This window comes from Aquarana catesbeiana, linkage group LG04, assembly GCF_042186555.1.
Source record: "Aquarana catesbeiana isolate 2022-GZ linkage group LG04, ASM4218655v1, whole genome shotgun sequence".
Classification (NCBI taxonomy): domain Eukaryota; kingdom Metazoa; phylum Chordata; class Amphibia; order Anura; family Ranidae; genus Aquarana; species Aquarana catesbeiana.
Window position 1 is genome coordinate 584,110,675 of NC_133327.1, and position 20,733 is coordinate 584,131,407.

The 20,733-nt window shown below is 44.2% G+C and overlaps 1 protein-coding gene across 2 annotated transcripts in view; it reads right to left on the reverse strand.

Moving 5' to 3' along the window:
- The window catches only part of CFAP36 (cilia and flagella associated protein 36), a gene marked incomplete in the record, with an annotated part of 46,281 nt that extends 25,776 nt beyond the window's left edge, over nucleotides 1–20,505 (reverse strand). Inside the window, 3 exon segments of one of the 2 annotated variants that reach the window (XM_073628128.1) lie at nucleotides 9,144–9,245; nucleotides 10,512–10,576; nucleotides 20,286–20,505. In XM_073628128.1, coding sequence (XP_073484229.1) covers nucleotides 9,144–9,245; nucleotides 10,512–10,576; nucleotides 20,286–20,388 — 270 coding nt within the window. 2 annotated transcript variants of the gene reach the window in all.
- Nucleotides 20,506–20,733: the final 228 nt, after the last annotated feature.

Sequence of the window (20,733 nt, forward strand, 5' to 3'; positions counted from 1 at the left end):
GGAAAGATTTCCCAAACTTCAGCGTGGCATTCCTGAGCCACCAAGCCAGGGACAACTTGTTCCTTGTTTCCAAGTGAACCTGCCTGTCCAGGGACTTAATGGACTTGCCCCACAATGACAAAATGTTACATAGCAGCAGTCTGTAGTAAAACTGGGCAAACTGAACTGCCTTGAAGGTGGCTACTATCAGAGGTAGTACTCTCGTACAAAAGCGTAGAGCCAGGACTAGACCCAGATACGCCAAATGAGGATTTGGTTCCAGTAGCAATTTGTTCAGGATCCATCCAAACCACTGTAAAATTTGGACAGTCAAAGCCATGTTGTCTGACAGAGCCAACTTTTCCCTCAACAGGAGATGGTCTACGTATCCCACAATGGGGATGCTACAAAGCTACTACTGGGGTCAATACCTTGGTGAGCACCCAAGCTGAAAATGAGAGATCGAAGGGCAAGGCCAGAAATTGGTAGTGTAGAGGACCTTGGAGTGGCATCGCAGGTATCTTGTATCCCTGGGATACCACTTCCTGCACCCAAGCGTTTGAAATGCAAGCTGTCAAAGTGTCTGTAAAGGTTAACAAATGTCCCAACTCTTGAAAGTGGGGGCTCACCTTTGAGCTCCAGACCTTGCGGGTGGATTTTGACCAGTCATCCATGGTTTGACAAAGTCATAGCCAGGATGGAGAAGAGCAGGACCTGCCAACAAGAACAGAATTATAGATATGGCTCTTTCTTTATTGGTTGGGTCTGTAAAGATATGTGCATTCTTCACCATTATTGGAGTTGCTTTGTTAAAGCGGAACACTACTGGATCCACAGTAGGCATAGACTCCTCTAGTACAAAATCCTCCCCAAAGGGGTAACAGGCTAATAAGTGCTTGGAGGGAGCAAACAGCTTGTCAGGGTGTTTCAAATCTCTGTACAAAGACTTGGAACAGCAAGTGCAATGGAAAAGTCTTTGTGGCCTTAGGAGCAATAAAGGGAACCAAGACTAGAAACAGCGCTTTGAGAAGCAACAGGCTGATTCTCTAGTTTCAGAGTGGTGCGCACTGCATCAGTAAGAACCAAAATGGCTGGAAATAATAGCAGTGGATTACAACTCTTCAGGAGCAAGCTCATCAGTCAAAGCCTGGAGAGACTCAAAGTGGCTGATGGCTCAGATGCCGCCAAGGCTATGGGTAGATCAATTATGAAATTGCAGTCAAAATCGGCATATAACTGGGCAATTTTGCCTTTTTAATAAAAATGGGCTACCATGCCCTAAAATACAGCTCCTGACTGGTTTGAATCACTGGGAAAAGCATCTACTATGAGAGCTAAACAACCCAAAACTTTACAATATATTATATATATATATATATATATATATATATATATATATATATATATATATATATATATATATATATATATATAATTTTTTTTTTTTTTCTCAAAGCTTTAAAGATTTTTTTGGCATGTGAGTGTAATATGAGGTGGATGGGTAATAAAAGGTGTTTTTAATATATTACACTATTGGAGTTCCCTTTTTCCCCTCTATACGAGATAAAATGGTGTGCTTATGAGAAGCAGGTGTTTTTCTTTTTAAGGTTTTATATTTTCCTATTTTGTTGATAAGGGTAATGGGTATTTGGAGGATTTTTATGCATGATATTTACCCTATCGTTAGAGGTGAATCCATTAACACTTTTATTTCTTTAAAAAGCGATAGCAATCACGATAAGGATTTAATATTTTTTATCTTTACCTATTTTTCTTCACTAATTTGTAGCATTTTTTTATTCTGTGGCGCAAAGGTCATGTCGTTGCGCATTGGGTGATGGTGCACAATCTTTTTTTGGAATTGCCTTTACGGTTACTTTAAGATATCCTTTGTTCATGAATGGTTAAGGAAAAAAATAAAAAATCAACAGACTTTATTCTCAAAATAAAGAGTAATGGTGAGGTAACAAATGCTAAATTTAACTGCAATTACCACAGTGTCTTCAATACATCACTCAGAACTTGTTTAAAATAAATCAAAAGATAACGTCACAAAGCATCCTTTCTGTAGATTAACATAAGTAAGGTCAATGGGAAGATTACAATTGTATTATCTCCTAATCTACATTATCCTCTCCCTGGCAAAGATTTTCCGGAAAGAATTATGGCACAGTTTGAAAGCATGCATGCATACTGTATGTTTTTCATTCCTTTTAACTGCAGGCCATAAAAAAAAATTAAAAAAAATAAAAAAAAAAAAATCTACAATAACTACAAAGAATGCATTCAAGAAAAAAAAAATGTGTTATTTTACATAATGTCAAACAAACTATACATTAGAACAATTAATCTTATTTTACATCTTATGAAACCACTAAATTTTTTGCTTGGGACAGAAAAAAGAATGCTTGAAATTTTCCCCCACTTCTGTCCTTACAACACAAAGAGTTTGATCTACTAAAGGCACATCCACTTTGCACTACAAATGCACTTGGAAGTGCAGTCGCTGTAGATCTGAGGGGAAGAGCTGACAATTTCCATCATCCAATCATGTGCAAGCTAAAACTTGACAAAACTGCTTTTCTAGGATATCTTCCAGGACGGCACAACCTGAGAGATGACTGGTCCACCTGACAGAAAACACAATCAACACACGAGGTTAAAAGGCCCCCTCCCTTCCCCCTGCACCTCAGTTCTCCCAAAGTAATAGGTTATCCGGGTGACAGAAACTCTTCCTGTAGTACTTACATTAAACCAGGGGTTGGAAGTAGGCCTGCCGTCCTGGAAGATATCCTAGAAAAGCAGTTACCAGAAGGTAACTGTCAATTTTCTCTAGTCATCTTCCAGGACAGCACAACCTGAGAGGATGGACAAGGAGTTCAAGGCCTACCTTAGGGCGGGACCACCGCTTGTAAGACCTTTGTTCCAAATGTCAGATCCTGAGGCGATAGCAGTTCCACTCTATAATGCTTCAAGAAGGTGTCCTGCTTTGCCCATGTGGCTGTTCAACAGATCTGCTCTATTGAGGCTCCAGCTCTTTCTGCCCAAGGGGCTGCCAAAGATCTAGTTGAATGGGCTTTAAGGTTAACTGGTACTAGGGAACCTGTCTGTTCATAGGTCATTCCTATTGTCTGTCTAATCAACCTAGCTACAGTAGATCTAGATGCCTGCCCTCTCTTTCTAGGGCCGCTAAATAGAACCAAAAGGTGATTCGACTTCCTGAAGTCCTTCACTCTAAGTATGTCACCAAATACTTCCTGACATCTAATAAAGTACATTTTTCCTCTCTCTCATTTTTTGGGTTTTCACAAAAGGAGGGCAAAATGATCTCCTAAAGATCTATGAAAATGTAATGCGACCTTGGGAAGATATAGTGGGTCTTGTCTCAGAACCACTCTATCTTCCAGTACCAACAAAAAAGGCTCCTTAATTGACAGGGCCTGCAGGTCGCTTACCCTTCTGGCTATAGTGATGGCCAGTAAAAAGGCTAACTTAAGTGTCAAAAATTTAACTCAGATCTCCTGAGCTGGTTCTAAAGGCGCTTTCGTCAAAGCCTCCAGAACCAGCGTTAGATTCCATGGTGGGAATCTATTAATGTTTACGGGAGTTAACCTCTCCCTTGCTAGCAGAAATCACTTAATCAGGGGCTCTAGCGCAAGCCTCCAGTCCAGAAATACAGAAAAGACTGCTATCTGTACCTTCAAGATGTTCAGGGCAATCCCCTGATCCACCCCCGCTTGTAAAAATTCAAGTGCCACTGGTACCGAAGGATTTAAACCTCTCTATCCTGGCACCAGTGTGAGAAACAATTCCAGATCTTTGAGTAGATCCTCCTGGTGACCGGTTTCCGGCTACCTAGGAGGGTCTCAATTACCCTATCAGAGCATCCTTTGTCTCAGAGAATCTCCCGCTCAAGAACCATGCCATCAACTTGAAGAACCCCGGATCGGGGTGAAGGACTGGCCCTTGTAGAAGGAGATCCCTCCTGGGCAGAAGACGGAATGGAGGAGAAACCAACCATTTTCTGAGAGTAGCAAATCATGTCCTCGTTGGCCACCATGGGGCTATTAGGATCAGCCTGCACTGTGAGTGGGCCAACTTCCGTAGGACCTGAGGTATTAAGGCTAGTGGAGGGAAAGCATATGCTAGGTGGCAATCCCAGTCCTGAGACAGAGCATCCACACCCTGCAATCCCCCCTCTCTGGTGAGAGAAAAAACGCTCCACCTTTTTGTTCCCTCTGTGGGCAAAAAGGTCTATCTCCAGAATCCCAAACATCTGACCTATCTGGAGGAAAATGTCCTGGTTTAACTCCCATTCCCCCTGGTGGATGGGCTGTCGGCTTAAGAAATCTGTCACCACATTGGCGGTCCCTTTTATGTGGACCGCCGATATGGACTGAACGTTTCCTTCAGCCCAATTTAGAACATCCAAAGCCAGTTTCGGTAGCTTCCAGGACCTTGTGCCACCCTGATGGTCCAGATAAGAGACAGCTGTCACGTTGCGTGACAGAACCTGGACCACTAGTCTCTGAATCCTTCCTCCGAAGGCCTTTAATGCCTGACTCACTGCAAGGAGCTCCCTGTGGTTGGAGGAAGCCCTCGCCTGGGTTGGAGTCCAGACTCCCTGTGCTTGGAGGTCCCCCCAAGTGAGCGCCCCAACCCCAAGCGCTTGCATCGGTAGTAATCCTTATAGGATTCCACTGGGCCCAGGGACAACCCAATGTGAGCCTGTCCTGACCCAGCCACCAATTTAGGGAGGCCCTTACCTTTGCTGGAATGGACACCTTTTCATCCAACGACTCCCTCTTTTTGTCCCAGCAGGATAGAAGGAAAAACTGCAACTCCTGGAATGGAGCTGGGCCCAGAGAACCGCTGGAATACATGAGGTCATCAAACCTAGTACCCTCATAATCTGCCTGCAAGAGCAGTCCCTGGGTTCCATTAAGGAAGAGACTGCTATAACCACTTTTAACCGTTTTTCCTCTGGGAGAAAAAAGTTTGAGCCCTGCATCCACCAGAAATCCCAGGAAGGTTTTTATTTGGGATGGTACGAGAGAAGATTTCTCTCGGTTCACTATCCAGCCCAAGGATTCCAGAATAAGGATCACTCTGCCTACGTCTACCCTCACCTGTTCTAGAGACTGCCCATAGACCAGGAGGTTGTCTAGGTAGGGTATAAGGCATACCCCCTGTAGATGCAGGTAGGCTACAACCTCCGCTAGGACCTTTGTAAAGACCCTTGGGCTTGCAGATAATCCAAAGGGAAGAGCTTGGAATTGCCAGTGTTGTATCCCTTTGCTCGTAAGGACTGCGAACCTCAACAGTGATTGGTGTTCCAGAGCAATCGGGATATGAAGATACGCGTCCCTCAGATCTATTGTGGCCATAAAAGCATCTTTTAATAGATGCTTGCGCACAGTGTATATACTCTCCATCCGGAAGCTCTTTTGTCATAAAAACCTGTTCAGCTTTCTGAGGTTTAATAATCAGACAAAATTTTCCTGATGGCTTTAAGACGACAAAAACATCGGAGTAAAATCCCTGGTAAAGCTCCTCCAGTGGAACGGGGACGATCACCTCCTGGCTTGCCAATCCCTGCAAGTTGTCCAACAACCCTGCTGCCCTCGAAGTATCCTTGGGGAGATGGGTCAGAATATAGTTTTGTGGGGGAGGGGAGAGAAGTTCCAGCCGATATCCCTCTGTCAAGATCTGTAAGATATAGGGGCTTTCAGAGATCTTGCTCCACTGAGGGACAAAACGAGAAAATCTCCCCCCTACCTTGACGCTGGCGGCACTTTGACTGCTTGATGGTATCTTTAAGTCCAGAAAAGAGCAGGCTACCCTTTTGTCTGCTCTTTCCCTTACCCCACCTTCTATTTGCGTCCTTCTTGGCCTTGAATTGGCCCTGGTTAGAGGGGGGACGAAAAAAAAAAAACTTCCTGCCCTTCTCTCTCCTGGCTTTTACCGGAAACTTTTTCCCCTTTTCCGCTGATAGAGACAAGACCTGATCCAAGCCAGGCCCAAAAAGCTGGGAACCCTCAAAGGGCAACCCACAGAGCCGTGACCTGGACATATGGTCCCCTTCCCACGACTTGACCCACACAGCCCTCCTTGCGGAGTTAAGGAGGGCCGCTGATTTAGCCGTGGTCCTGACCGTTTCCACTGCCGAATCTGCTAAATATGCCACAGCCTTGCTTATTATCTCTAGGGAGTCTGTTACTTCTTTGGAATTACTCCCTGTAGCAACATGGCCGGAGAGACTGCCCAACCATGCATTCACATTTCTTGCTACGCAGGCTAACGCCAAGGCAGGAGCCATGGCTGCCGCATTGGCATCCTACGCTCTTCGCAGTAGCGTTTCAGCCCTTCTGTCCATTTGGTCTTTAAGGTTACCCGAGTCTTCAAATGACAAATCAGATTTTTTAGAGACCTGTGACAGGGCTGCATCTAATTTGGGGGGTTTTGAAGAACTTCTCTTCTTCTTCCCCAAAGGGAAAGCTCCTCTTCCAAGTTTTGAGCTTAAGGACCTTTCACTCCGGGTTCTTCTACGCTCTCAAAATGACCTCTTTCAAAGTCTGATGGACTGAGAATACCTTGGACTGAGGTTAACCCAACCCCTTGTACATCTTATCCCTGGCTGTCGCCTGAACTGGAGGTTCTGGGATATCCTCAGAGGCATAGATTGCCCTGAGTAACTGCCCCATGTCCTCCACGGGAAAAAGGTGTCTATTAAGTCTAGGGCTGTCACTATCCTGGCTCTCAGAGTCTGAGTTTTCCCCCTCCTCTAATGAGCTTTCATCTGACTCCTCCGGGTCCTCAAACTCCTCTACCCACCAAGTAACGGAGGAGGGAGGCCTCTGCAGGGTTTTCTGACTTCTGTCTGAAGTACCTTCTTGAGAGGAAGTACCTTCTCTAGAATGAATGAATGAATGAATGAATGAATGAATGACTTGTATAGCGCTACCTATGCAAAATGAATCGCCTCTGGGCGCTTTTTGCCGCCGGTGTCCGTCTTCGGTATAGTGCGGTCCTTTACCCCATGGGGTTCCAACATGCTTACAAACACATACAACATACACATATTTGGCCAATTTTTTTTGACAGGATCTAATTACCCTACCAGCATGTCTTTGGAGTGTGGGAGGAAACCCACGTAGGCACTGGGAGAACATGCAAACTCCAAGCAGATAGTGTCGTGGTCGGGATTTGAACCAGCAACTCTATAGCTGCTAGGTGAAAGTGCTAACCACTACAGCACTGTGCTGGCCCCCAGAGACTCTCTGCCACTAGTGCTAGGAACTGTCTTCAGAGATTGGAGTGTAGAAAGCATCTCTGACTATACTGTAAGGAAGTCCCTCATAACTTGTGAGGTTTCCTTACCCGACAATTTATGTATGCACCTGTAACAAAAAGGCTTTACGTGATCTTGTGGGAGCTTTTCGTTGCAATACCCACACCTTTTTGTTCTAGGGGGAGGAGGGTTTTTCCCCTTAGCCCTGTGGGCCCCTTGAGCAGATCCACTGGGCTCTAAGGAGACAAAAGACCAGAATCCAAACTTTAACAGTCTATACTCTCTCTCCTTTGCCCCCCTCCCCCAGGAGTGTGGTTAAGACCCCTCTTAAAACCACCACCTGCCAAACAGAGGAGGACTCACCACCTGTGGCCTCCTCCTGGGTTGTAGGCACCACTGTGTCCTCCTCTCTGTCCATACCTGGTCCCTGCTGGTTCAGAACCGAGGAGCCCTGTGTGAGGATCCAGAAGGTGAGAGGGCTTGTGGGGCCTCCGCCTGTCTCCACCGGAGTCTTGTAGCCAAGACGCCGCCATTTTGCTGGAGTCCCACCCTCGGAAGGGGCGTTTGGGCCTCTAGTGCCTCCAGATCCGCCATTTTGCAGTAGACCGCAACCGGAAGTGAAGCCACCCGGAACCTAAAGCGACGCCATCTTGCTCCACCCGGTCAGAATGCTTACTCCTAACACATGAGTGTTACCAGCGTTCCCCATGGGGCAGAAATCTGCAAGAGACGGACGCCCTCTCCTCCAGCAGCCTGGACTCCAGCTGACTCTCCGGCACCTTCAGCTCCCATGTACCTGGACTGGGTGTAAGGCTAGGAAGGAGGTATGTGCCCACAGAAGCTCCAGCATACCCCTCTGTGCCCGGGAGGCTCCTTGCTGGGGAAAACTCCGGCCCCTTGTGCCCCCCTGAGAAGAGACTGAGCCCTGGCTGGACCGGCAGCCCTCCCTGGCTTTGGTGTCCAGCTCCCAGGGGGGGACCATCCACTATCAGCTTCAGGTCTGACAAAAAAATAAACGTTTCGCTGCCGGGAAACACAATCAGGAATCAAGGAGGGGCCTTTTAACCTTGTGTGTTGATTGTGTTTCCTATCAGGTGGATCAGTCATCTCTCAGGTTGTGCCGTCCTGGAAAATGACTAGAGAAATGCTGCTTTTTCTTTTCCTTGCATGTCCCCCTCAGATCCACAGCAACTGCACTTCCAAGTGCAAGTGGATTTGCCTTTAGTAAATAACCCCCAAAGAATTGAGAGGAGATGGCAGGTTTCAGAGAGGCACACAGAGAATGTTTTTTGGGTAAAAAAGGCAATAATAGCAAACATTGTGGTGTTTGCTTAGGCAGGATCTTTTTACATTTGAATGTTTTAAAGTTCAGATTAGAAAACGTGTAGATAGTATACGATTACCATCAAAAAATTGGAATGATTGGGTGAGGGTTGTGAGTTCTAGTAAGCTGCATCTACTGTATACGATTCAAGCATACTGTATATATATATATATATATATATATATATATATATATATTATATATTTTAAGTGACAGGACTGCTTACTAAAACCCAACAATCATCTTTTGGATGGATGTATAATTTGATCTAACACCAATCTGTGTTTTCCCAGGATTTACCCATCAACCTGGCCTGTGATATCCCACAAATATAGACAACCACACACTGTGCTTATTAAGGAGTACAGGTTTTAAGCCAGAGGGGAAATATTTTAATCAATGTCCTTATCTAATATTTAGCCTGTCCAACAGTGAACCACAATTGCAAGCTAGGCATAGGCTGATTACAGATGACAACTGATATAAAAAATGGAGAGCAGTGCCTCTGATTACAAACATGACGATGGCGAGTAATCAGAGAAAGGTCACCTTAGCTTCTGGAGAATGAGCGAATGGTGCTGAACATGCCTCTTGAAATTGCTCCTCACTAATTCCCATTTCATTCAGATGCCCTTGTATCAGCTTCTCCACCTGTGGAAATATGTCATATGCAGATTCAATAATCCCTACACAGAAGTTGGCAACATAAATGAATACAAATAAATTCAAATGTATTTACAGTTGTAATAAACAGTTATCTTACAATGTTTCCATCTCTTAAACCAAACCGGTATATCAATGTAGCTCCATGGATCTGAAACCAGCATAACTAAATATGCAAAGGGTATTTGACAAATAAGCATTACATGGCTTCGAAAAATTCAACTCCAGGCAATTTCTGAAGGTACTGCTACATTGTGAGCATGGTTTTCTCAGCAAAAATATATGGGAATGTTCTCTGTGCTTGTTACAAAAACACAAGTGGTTTGTCAAATAACATTGATTCCTAAGGCAGCCCATAGATTCAGTTTTCTTTCCTTCCACCATGGTAAGTGTTGATGGTAGAATGCATCCGCTACTGTGTTCTAATGATAGGGGGGCACCTACTCGGCTGGCCAAACACAACAATTACTGCTAGCGGCTTTAGCTGCCAGCAGTAATTGCATGCCAAAAATGCGATGGATCGACTTGGGTACAAACAGCCTGCCCATACATGGATCGCAACTCGTCCGGTCCCTGCTGAACTGGCTGTATTTTGACGCATGTATGGCAGGTGTTCTATCGCGGAATTGCCTCCCATGCCGAAAAATGCCCCTGATGGATCCGCGCGTACCCAACATCACTCCAGCTGATATGTTAATCAGATGGGGTGACGTCAACACAGCGCATGCACAGATCGACTGAGGAATTTTTCGACGGGAGACAATATTCGACGGGCAGTATTCAAAGCAATGCAAACAGTGGAGGGAGAATGTACTTGTCAGATTGTGCCTCGCTTTTGCGGGCATGTTTTTTGTATGTGCTGAAGGGCGGGTTTTGTCTGTGTTGCAGGGCGGGTTTTGCCTGTGTTGAAGGGCGGGATGCAACACACAAAACCCGCCCCGCAACAGCGAGGCTCAATCTGACAAGTACGTTCCCCCACTGTTTGCAAAGCATTGGATAATGCCTCAGACGATCTGCGCATGCGCTGTGTTGATGTCACGGCAGCTTAACATATCAGCTGGAGTGACGTTTGGAGGCATTTTTCAAAGGAGGGCATTTCTAGATAGCACACTGGCTTAAGACTTTCCCCCGACACTCCCTTCAGACATCTGGTTACAATGGAGGTCACTAAATCAGCAGTTCTCAGTCTCATTATTGAGATGTGATTGTCTAAATATGTATTGCCTGCCCCTTTTAGCAACAGAATTTGCTTACCAGTTCTTTATACTCATTGTGTATCTCTGTGTATGATAACTTATTTTCTTCATCATCATCGAAAACTGCAAAAGAAAAAAACTAAAATTATAATTTATAATGCAGTATTGAAACTACAAAATAGATGTCTCCAAGAAAAGATGGCGCTTGCTAGTCTGATTAAAGGACAGATACCTTGTTCCCCCTTGTTTATTTAAATAAGAGACTGCTACCACACTGTCCAAAAGGACTTGTACGTGATGACTTTTCAGCTCTCTGGCAAATGGCGTTAGCGCTTCACAGATCACTTGCAACTCCCTCCAGTTGGCTGATCTTTGGGACTGTGCTTTCTCCTAGCACCCCTGGGCTACTCTTGACCCCCAGTGGGCCCCCCCAGCCTCAGGCACTGGCATCCGTTGTGATGCAGGCAGACACCGGAAAAGACCATAATAGACCCTGCACAAGGTTCTCTTCGTTCTTCCACCACCACAGAGACCTTTTGGTCTTTGGAGATAGGCGGAAAGTCGTGTCCAGTGATTCCAGCGCTCCGTCCCAGCTGTTCAGGAAATTGGTCTGAAAACACCTGAAATGGGCCCTTGCCCATGATATTGCAGGGATTGTTGCTGCCAGGAGACCCAGATTCGACATAGCTGAATGGATGGAAACTGCCAGATTGTTCTGAATAGAGGCTTCACCTTTTCTACTACTTTCTCCTCTGTGAGATAGATCTTCTGCGTCACCGAGTTCACCAAGAACCCCAAGTACTGTAAGACCTGTGTCGGGGTTAGGTTCGACTTCTTCTTGTTTATCAACCACCCCAGCTTTTCTAGAAGGGAAATGGCCACTCGCAGATCTCCTTGTAATTGGAGCATAGAGGGTGCAAAAAAATAAAAGGTCGTCTAAGTATGGGATGACCGATGCCTCCGCCAGAATTTCCGTATAAGTCCTGGGGGATGAGGTCAGGCCGAATGGCAGGGCCCTGAATTGAAAATGTCGGACCTGCTTTCCCCATCCTCAAAAATTTTTGAGATTCTTTGTGGATCGTGTAAATAGGTGTCCCTCAGATCGAGGGAGGCCATGAAGCAATCCGGGGGAAAAATTGACTTCACCATAAAGATTGTTTCCATCCAAAATTTTTTGTAGGTCACCCAATTGTTCAGTGACTTCAAGTTCAACATTAGGCGGAATTTGCCCGACGGTTTCCTTACTACGAAAACATGAGTAGAAACCATGGTTTATTTCTCACTGTGGCACTGGAATAAGAACCCGCTGGTCTACCAAGTCGCCAATTTGTGACAACAAGGCTGTTGTCTTCTAAGGATCCCTGGGAGGCGTGGTTACCAACGTCCTTGCGGGCGGAGTGCCCTTGAACTGGATTAGATAGACTTCCCTGATTATCCTCAGTATAAATGCATTTGGGGTAGTCTTTTGCCATTGTGGGAGGAACTGCCCCAATCTCCCTCCCACGGTCACTGGGATTTTGGGGTTTTCAAAGGAAAAACAGGACACCTTTCTGATTCCCTCTTCCCCACTGTTTCTTAGAGGTTGACCCTTTAGGGGTCTGTCCCTGTGACGGCCCTTGTCTTTGGGGGCGAAGAAAAAGTTTCCCCGGGGCTTTCTTACTTTTGATAGGAAAAGCCTTTTTCTTGTCGGCAGTAAGGTCTAGAACTTTTTCTAGATCTTGCCCAAACAAGAGGTCTCCTTCAAAATGGGATGCCACACAGCCTTACTTTTGAGGCCAGGTCCCCCGACCAGGATTTTAACCATAAAGCCCTGCAAGAGGGATTTCCTAAGGCAGCAGGAATCTCCTCTTCAGACTTTTAGGGGAAAAAAAACATTTTCTCTGGTTCCACCCACTCTTTTTTGATAGAGTCTGCCAGTGCGCTGCGTACCGGAAGTACCCTGTTTTGTTCTTCTTTCAGGATCTGATACATCTGGTCATGTAGGGACAAGGAGGCCTGCTCTTCTTTGATACCTAGTGTCTCGTAGATCACCGCCAATAAGGCATCCACCTCCTCGAGCGAGAGCCTGCATCTGGGTGAACTTGACCCTTGGCTCGGAATATCCTTGGATGATCCTGTCTCACTTAACTCATCCAAAGGATCTGATTCCTCTCCCCCTGCATATACAGACAGATTTTACTGTTTTGGGTTTAGTAACACTTTAAGGTCATGGAGTGGCCTAGTCAGTCTCCAGACTTTAATCCTATAGAAAATTTATGGAGGGAACTGAAACTCAGAGTTGCCAAGCGACAGCCAAGAAACATTAAAGTATACCTAAATGGCAAAAAAACTTTTTTTTTTTTAGTTTTGGATAGAGTGGAGAGGGATTAGAACACCTGTACATTTTTATAGCTGTCTGTTCCCCCTTAAGGAGATTCACCCTCTCTATTTGTACCGTTTATCTTGATCATTAAAAGTGAAAGTAAAAGTAAAAAGAAAACCCCAAATTTTGGATTGTCCCCAGAAAAGTAACAGATGGGAAATCTTCCAATGGGCACACTAGTTCTGGTGAGCTGGGGGTCCCCAAGAAATTCCTTTAATTTGCAGAGATTTACTCTCACTTCCTGTTTGGCTATGGGACAGGAAGTGAAGCGAAATCTCCGCAATGGGACAGAGATAGCGAAAAATAATCTGACAGGGGTTATAACCATTCCTTACTCTATCCAAAAGTATTGCCCATAGTTCTACTTTAATGATTTAGAGAAGATCTGTAAAGAAGAGTGAACCAAATTCCCTCCTGAGATGTGTGCAAACCTGGTCACCAACTACAAGAAACGTCTCGCCTCTGTTCTTGCCAACTAGGGTTTCTCCACCAAGTACCAAGTCATGTTTTGCTTGGGGATCAAATACCTATTTTACTCACTGAACTCCAACTCAATTTATAAAACATTTGTATCAGGTGTTTATTTTCTGGATTTTTGGTTGCTATTCTGTCTTAAAATACACCTATGATAAAAATTATAGACCCTTCATTTCTTTGTAAGTGGGCAAACTTACAAAATCTGTAAGAGATCAAATAATTTTTTTCCCCCCACTGTATTATGGGCAGTACTAAAATACTGCTTTATGGCCACTAGATTGAGCGTCGGAGGATAGGAAGTACAAACATCTTGTAACAAGAGTTACAAAAAGCAACAATTCTAAAGGATCACCAAAGGGAATTAGCAAACAACCATTACATTGTATCTTTTGTATATTGTCTAGAACGGATACATCGCTTTTATTGTTACAAAGACTTTTCATATGTTCCTCAGCTCCATCTAGTGGCCATAATGCATTATTTTACCACCGCCAATAATAAAAGAATATTCCTTCAGAACTAATTTTTGTCCAATTGGCAAAGCACAAATGCAGATTCGCTGGATGATTGGCTATGCACATTTTTTTTCATAAATACACCCTTAACTCTCACTATTTTAACCACTTGCGGACCACTCACCTGCAATACATTGCAAATGGCCAGCCTGCAGAGGCAAATCGATGTACCCGTACATCGCTGCCTGCACTCGCTGTGATAGTACGGGAGCCTGTCAGTAAGTCCGGGCCATCAATTCATTTAGGGCTCAGTACAGAGGAAACGATCTCTCTGAACTGAAGAGATCTATTAGTAAACGCAGCACACTTTACACATAGTTAGCTACACATTTAACCCTTTCATCTCCCTAGATAGTAACCCCTTCCCAGCCAGTGTCATTAGTACAGTGACAGTGTAAATTATTATCACTGATCGCTGTAATAATGTCACTGATGATGTCAGTAGCAGTTAGTCAGTTTCCCCCCAGCGTCAGATTGTTTGCCGCACTATCGCAGTCCCATTATAAGTTACCGATCACCAAAATTAGTAGTATAAAATAAATAAAAATTCCAGTATACACACACACACCATAGTTTGTAGGCGCTATAACTTTAATTCAAACCAGTTCTACAGAAAAGCCCTGAGCAGATGACATACAGTAAAAGCCTTGTGGTTGCCATTGCGGCCCTCAGCCTGTTTACATGTTCTTATTGCTCTGCTGTAATAGTTAAAGTGAAAGCAGTAGACGGGTTAATGAGAAACGCCAATAAAAAAAAAAAAAAAAAAAACACAACACCAAACACACACACAACACGTTTGAAAAACATGGGGAACTATGACAACTACAGATTTTTCTTGCCGTCTGTGGATCCACTGTGGAGATTTCAGTTAATTTTTTATGCTTTGCGATAGCAGGGCAAGAAAATGATGGCAGTGGTGGTCACCAGAACAGGAAGGCATGGTCAGCAATAAAAACCTCAGAGATTTAAATGGAAGAAAAGAAAAAAGAAAAAGAAAAAAAGAAAAAGAAAAAGAACCTTTTGGAGGGGCATTAAATGCATGAAGTACCTGCCAATATTCCTTTCACACCCCCACAACACCAGGGAAACAAGCCCAGAGTGAGCTCCAAACTACTCATTGGAAAGTACACATCTTCACGTGACAAGCACCCAGAGCTGCATCCTAGTAGAAAGGAAAGTCCCCAGAAACACCAGATTATTCTCTTCGCTCCCTAAAGCCAAACAGATCAGCAAGGGAGCAATCAAAAAAAGCAGGTATAAGTAATGAAATGTGTATTTGAAAGGGATAAACTAGATACAAATAATCTTGACAAAGTTTTTGTTTAAAAAAAAATATAAAATGTGTTTGTTCATATAGCTGATAAGGACATGTACATGCTGGCTGCCATATCGGCTCCTTAACAGGTCTTACTTCCCGATTTAAAATTGTAGTGAGAATACTTTTTTGCTCTTCCTCACATTTTCAAATCAATTATCAGTCAAATCATTAAAAACAATGCACTCCCTGGGTGGAATAGATATAGCGGAGTGATTTCAAATTGAATGTTTGCTCCCTCTAGCAGTGAATCTACAAACCTCTATACTTAATACAAGAACAAAAACATAAGATCAAGCATTACCTTAAGGTAAGCAGTAAAAATGTAGAAAAACTGCTACTTTTGTAAAAAAAAAAAAAAAAAAGGCAGCGCCAGTGCTTGCTGAATATACGACCAAAGCATAAGATCGATCCATGTATGTAGGGTCAAAAGCCAATCACGAAAGTTCATATGCTATAATCCTATTACATCAATTAAAATTAGTATAATTGTGCAGTGTTACCTATGAACCATATATATTTGCTCAATAAGTCAAAACAAGTTCATGCATGCACAGTAGATTTTATATTCACTCCTATGGGAATGCTGTTAGTCACTGAAGACAAGAATTGACGAGTAAATGGAAAATTCTGAAGTCCTGCTGGGGGCAGGGCAGACCTGCATTTTAACATTAACTGAACTAAAATCAGAGTTAGGGCTACACGTATGAATATGAACATAAGCTTGCTCATAATTTTTTTTTTTTTTTTTGTTTACTAAAAATATATATTTAAAAAAACGCAAACCAAAGATTGATGATTGGTTGTGGTGGAGTTTTGTTGATTACGTCTTATGGATTGAACAAATATCTTTTTGTGTTGGGAGAACTGATCATAATTTAGATCAATTAAGTGATCATTTTTATTAGGTCATTTACATGTATAACTGATCAGATTTGTAATCAATATTTTCAGTTGACCACAAAGTGTGATACAGTACTGAGTGTTAAATTGATGGTGAATCAATTTTTATTAAATTTGTCACAATTCGTTACGTACGGTGGGGAAAATTATTGTAAGTTTTCCCATTTACAAAGAAATAAAGGATCTATCATAGGTGTATTTTAAATGATAGAGACAGAATATCAACCAAAATCCAAGAAAAAAAACATGATACAAATGTTATAAATTGAGTTGCGGTTCAGTGAGTAAAATAAAGTATTTGCTCCCCAAGCAAAACATGACTTAGTACTTGGTGGAGATCTCAGGAGGGATTTTGACCAACTATTCTTTACAGATCTTCTCTAAAACCTTAAGGTTTCTTGGCGGTTGCTTAAAGTTTCAACTTCCTCCATACATTTTCTATAGGATTAAGGTCTGGAGACTGGCTAGGCCACTCCATGACCTTAATGTGCTTCATCTTGACCCACTCCTTTGTTGCCTTGGCGGTATATTTTGGGTCATTGTCACGCTGGAAGACCCATCTCCACTGGCTGAGGGAAGAAGGTTCTCATCCAAGATTTTACAATACATGGCCCCGTCCATTGGCCCCTCAATGTAGCAAAGTCAGCCTGTAACTTTACCAGAGAAACAGCCCCAAAGCATAATGTTTCCACCTCTGTGCTTGACTGTAGGGATTTTCTTAGGGTCAGTCAGCAAATTTCAATTCGAGTTAATGCCAAAGAGCTCAATTTTGGTCTCATCTGACCACAGCATCTTCTCCCAATCTTTCTCTGAATCATTTAGATGTTGGCAAACTTCAGATGGGCCTGTACATGTGCCTTTTTGAGGAGGGGGACCTTGCGGGCGCTGTAGAATTTCAATCCATGGTGGCGTATTGTGTTACCAATGGTTTGTTTGGTGACTGTGGTCCCAACTGCCTTGAGATCATGCACAAGCTCCTCTCGTGTAGTTCTAAGCTGATCCTTTACTTTTCTCATTATCATCCTTACCCCATGAGGGCGAAATCTTGCATGGAGCTCCAGACTGAGGGTGATTGATGGTTATTTTATCATTTCTTCCATTTGCAAATAATCACTCCGACAGTTGTCTCCTTCTCACCAAGTTTCTTGCTGATGGTTTTGTTGGCCATTCCAGCCTTGTGCAGGTCCACAATCTTGTCCCCGATGTCTTTTGACAGCTCTTTGATCTTGCCCATGGTGATGAGGTTTGAATGGAAGAAAGTTTTAGACAGGTGTCTTTTACGAGTTGTTGTAAGGAGTACCTTCTTAAATTGACAGGATTAATCTGCCTACCACATGAGCACATACTGTAGCCAGTCTGTGGGAGCCAAAATTATTGTTGGATGTAGGGGATCAAATACCCCATTCCCCATTGAGAATGTTAGCTATGACGAAACGCGTCTGAGGAGGTATGTGCTGATGTCACCACGCTCGTCTCGTCGAGGAGGACGGGAGGTTTTGGAATTTGCCGGCCGGCTTACGTTTTATGCTTGAAGTTTTTATCGTCTGTGTAAGTGTATCTTTGGCTTTTATTAAACAAGTAATGATGGTATTACACTATAGTGTGTTATTTCTTCCTTTGGGTCACTAACCATTGGCATCTATGGTCGGGCAGTCCTTTTGATTCCACGCTGTGAGCGCCAGAAGGGTTTAACATCTAAAGTGCAATTTGAATACAACTGACATCCTGCCTCTATAAGGAGACATTTGCCTGTTTTTCTCCCAGTGTTTGGTAAGGAGGCCTTCTGTGTGGTGACGGGTCACATAAGTTTGTTCTTTTCATGGAGGTGGCATTTTGTCCTTTCTTGGGCATAATGTTAAGGCACTCTGTTTCTAACGTGCACAATATATAGTCTTTACAGTATCACACTATGCCATAATTTATATTTTTTTGATTTATATCGATACCTGCCTTGAGCGAATTTACACGTGTTTGATCCAAATACAAGATCTACAACCCAGGCTGGGGTTACGGCCATCAGCGAGATTTGGCTTGCTATCTGGTAAGCTTGCATTTCACATGGTTTTAAGTTCATGCTGATTTGATTGTTTGATGAACCACCATCTACAACGTTTGTGCTATATTGGGACTTTTTTCATACAATCATTTATTCATTTATTATTATTTTTTCACTGTGGACTTTATTTAGTGCAACTTTATCCTTTTTTTTTTTTTTTTTTTTCCTTGCGTTTATCTCACATTAATTGTAGCTTTTTGGGGGTTTTTGGTCCACCCTTAGTGCCGGTTCACACAGGGGCGGCACGACTTGCAGGTCGCCTCAGCGAGGCGACCTGCAAACGACTTCCGAGGCGACTTGCAAAACGACTTCTGCATAGAAGTCTATGCAAGTCGCCTCAAGTCGCCCCCAAAGTAGTACAGGAACCTTTTTCTAAGTCGGAGCGACTTGCGTCGCTCCTATTAGAACGGTTCAGTAGCACAGAACGGGAGGCGACTTGTCAGGCGACTAGGTCGCCTGACAAGTCGCCCCTGTGTGAACCGAGCCTTAGTGTTTTTTTGGACTAGCGCAGTTTTTTTTTTCTCTCCATACTTATTATACTCACTGAACTGCAACTCAATTTATAACATTTGTATCGTGTTTTTTTCTGGATTTTTGGTTGATATTCTGTCTCTATTGTTTAAAATACACCTATGATAACAATTATAGACCCTTCATTTCTTTGTGAGTGGGCAAACCTACAAAACCTCCAGGGGATCAAATAATCATTTTCCCCACTGTATATAGCCAACAAAAGGTTATGTTCACCACTCTGCGGTACATTGACATGTGTTGCGTTAGGGCAGCTCATTCTTTTGAATGGGCTCTCAAGCACACTAAAATGCCCTCTTTTTTTCTTTTAAAGGCAATTCATCGCAATATACAGCAGTGTGGTGTACTAAAATGCATATGCAGTGGCAAGGTGTGTTGGATACCATTAAACAATAATGGCACATCAGTCCCACAACAAGCAACCCACAGGGCATGAACAAAGCCTAAAGGAACAGTCCGAGTACTGTGCTGCATTAACATTTGTTGGGTTCATTTGAATGGCCTGCTTAACACACCAAAAGATGCACGTGTAGCATATTTGTCAGCACACTGCCACGCACATTAGTGTATTGCTGCCAACACCATCTTTAAACGCAGGGCAAAAGGGGCAGCTGCTCCAGGACCAGTCATTTTTGTGGGGCTCAAAGCAGCTGAGCTGCCCTTTGAGCCTGCGCTGCCCACGGAGAGTTGATAAGTGGATTTGGCTATCACTCAGGAGATGAGGACAGAACTGAATGTTGGGGGCACTGGTGTTTGGATGTTCTATGTGCAGCCTGTGTGGTGACTGGCCAGCTTGGCAAGGTAAACTTTAGCCAGGGAGAGCACCTGTCAGTCCCGGGCACAGTCAGAGTCCTGACCTCAACCCGATAGAAAACCTTTGGGATGAATCAGAGCGGAGACTGCAATCCAGGCCTTCTCATCCACATCAGTGCCTGACCTCACATATGTGCTTCTGGAAGAATGGTCAAACATTTCCATAGACACCCTCCTAAACCTTGTGGACAGACTTCCCAGAAGAGTCGAAGCTGTTATAGGTGCAAAGGGTGGGCCAACTCAATATTGAACCCTACGGATTAGGACTGGGATGCCATTAAAGTTCATGTGTGTGTAAAGGCAGGAGTCCCAATACTTTTGGTAAGTGTGTGTGTGTAAAATATAGATAGATAGATAGATAGAGAGAGCAATGACCCTGTACAAAGCACATAGCATGGCCCAGAAGAACCCACCCTGTGGTAGGCGACTCTTGCTTGGTGCCCAGTGAAGAGGGGCACATGGAGGAGGTACCACCTGTCTACTACCTTGCCCATTGAGTAGTCATTCACACGCGATGCGCTCGTTGGGGAGCATTTATAAGCCCATTTTCTAACGCATGGCAACCAAAACAATAACGGTTCCTTACGAATGCCGTTCACACCAGCGCGTTGCTTTGCATTTGCCCAGCGCTGAGAAAAATTACAGACTGCGCTACTTTGTTTTAGATGCAACGCATTCAAATGTACACAAACGCAATGCACTGCAAGGCAACATAAATAAATGCAGCACGCATGCGTGGTGGAGTGAAGCTTTCCCATACACCGCAGACACACAGCTGCCTCCTCCGCTGAACCCCTGATTGTGGGCCGCACAGCATTGTGGGAGTGTGAGATAAGGGGGGCCCCCCTGTCCCCAGCTACCTGAGCATTTCTGTTCTATGAAGTCGGTGACCGGACCCGTCCACAGCGGACACCTCAGGAAGGCCAGCACACTGTCCAGCACCCACTCCGCATCCTCCGCCATGGGACCGCCCGCTCTGCTCCTCCAGCTGTGTGGCGAGCAGGAGCCCGGATGGAGGGAGGGCAACGGGAACGCGCAAGGAGGTCGGGGCGGAATGCGTTTCCGTGGCAACCAACGTCATGGCGATGTGTAGTATACAAGCGGGCCACGCCCCCTGCACAATCCCTGCCTGCTCATTCTGCTCGCTGTGGGGTGAAGGCGCTCTCACCAGGGCTATGGCGGGACTCCTGGGAGAGCAGTGTAATGTGTGATAATAAAAAGACATGTTGTAGGTCAGGGACCAAAGCAGAACTCTAAAGGAGCCTGCTGCCCCTGTGTGCAGGTCCTAGCAGTGACAACTGTGAGCAG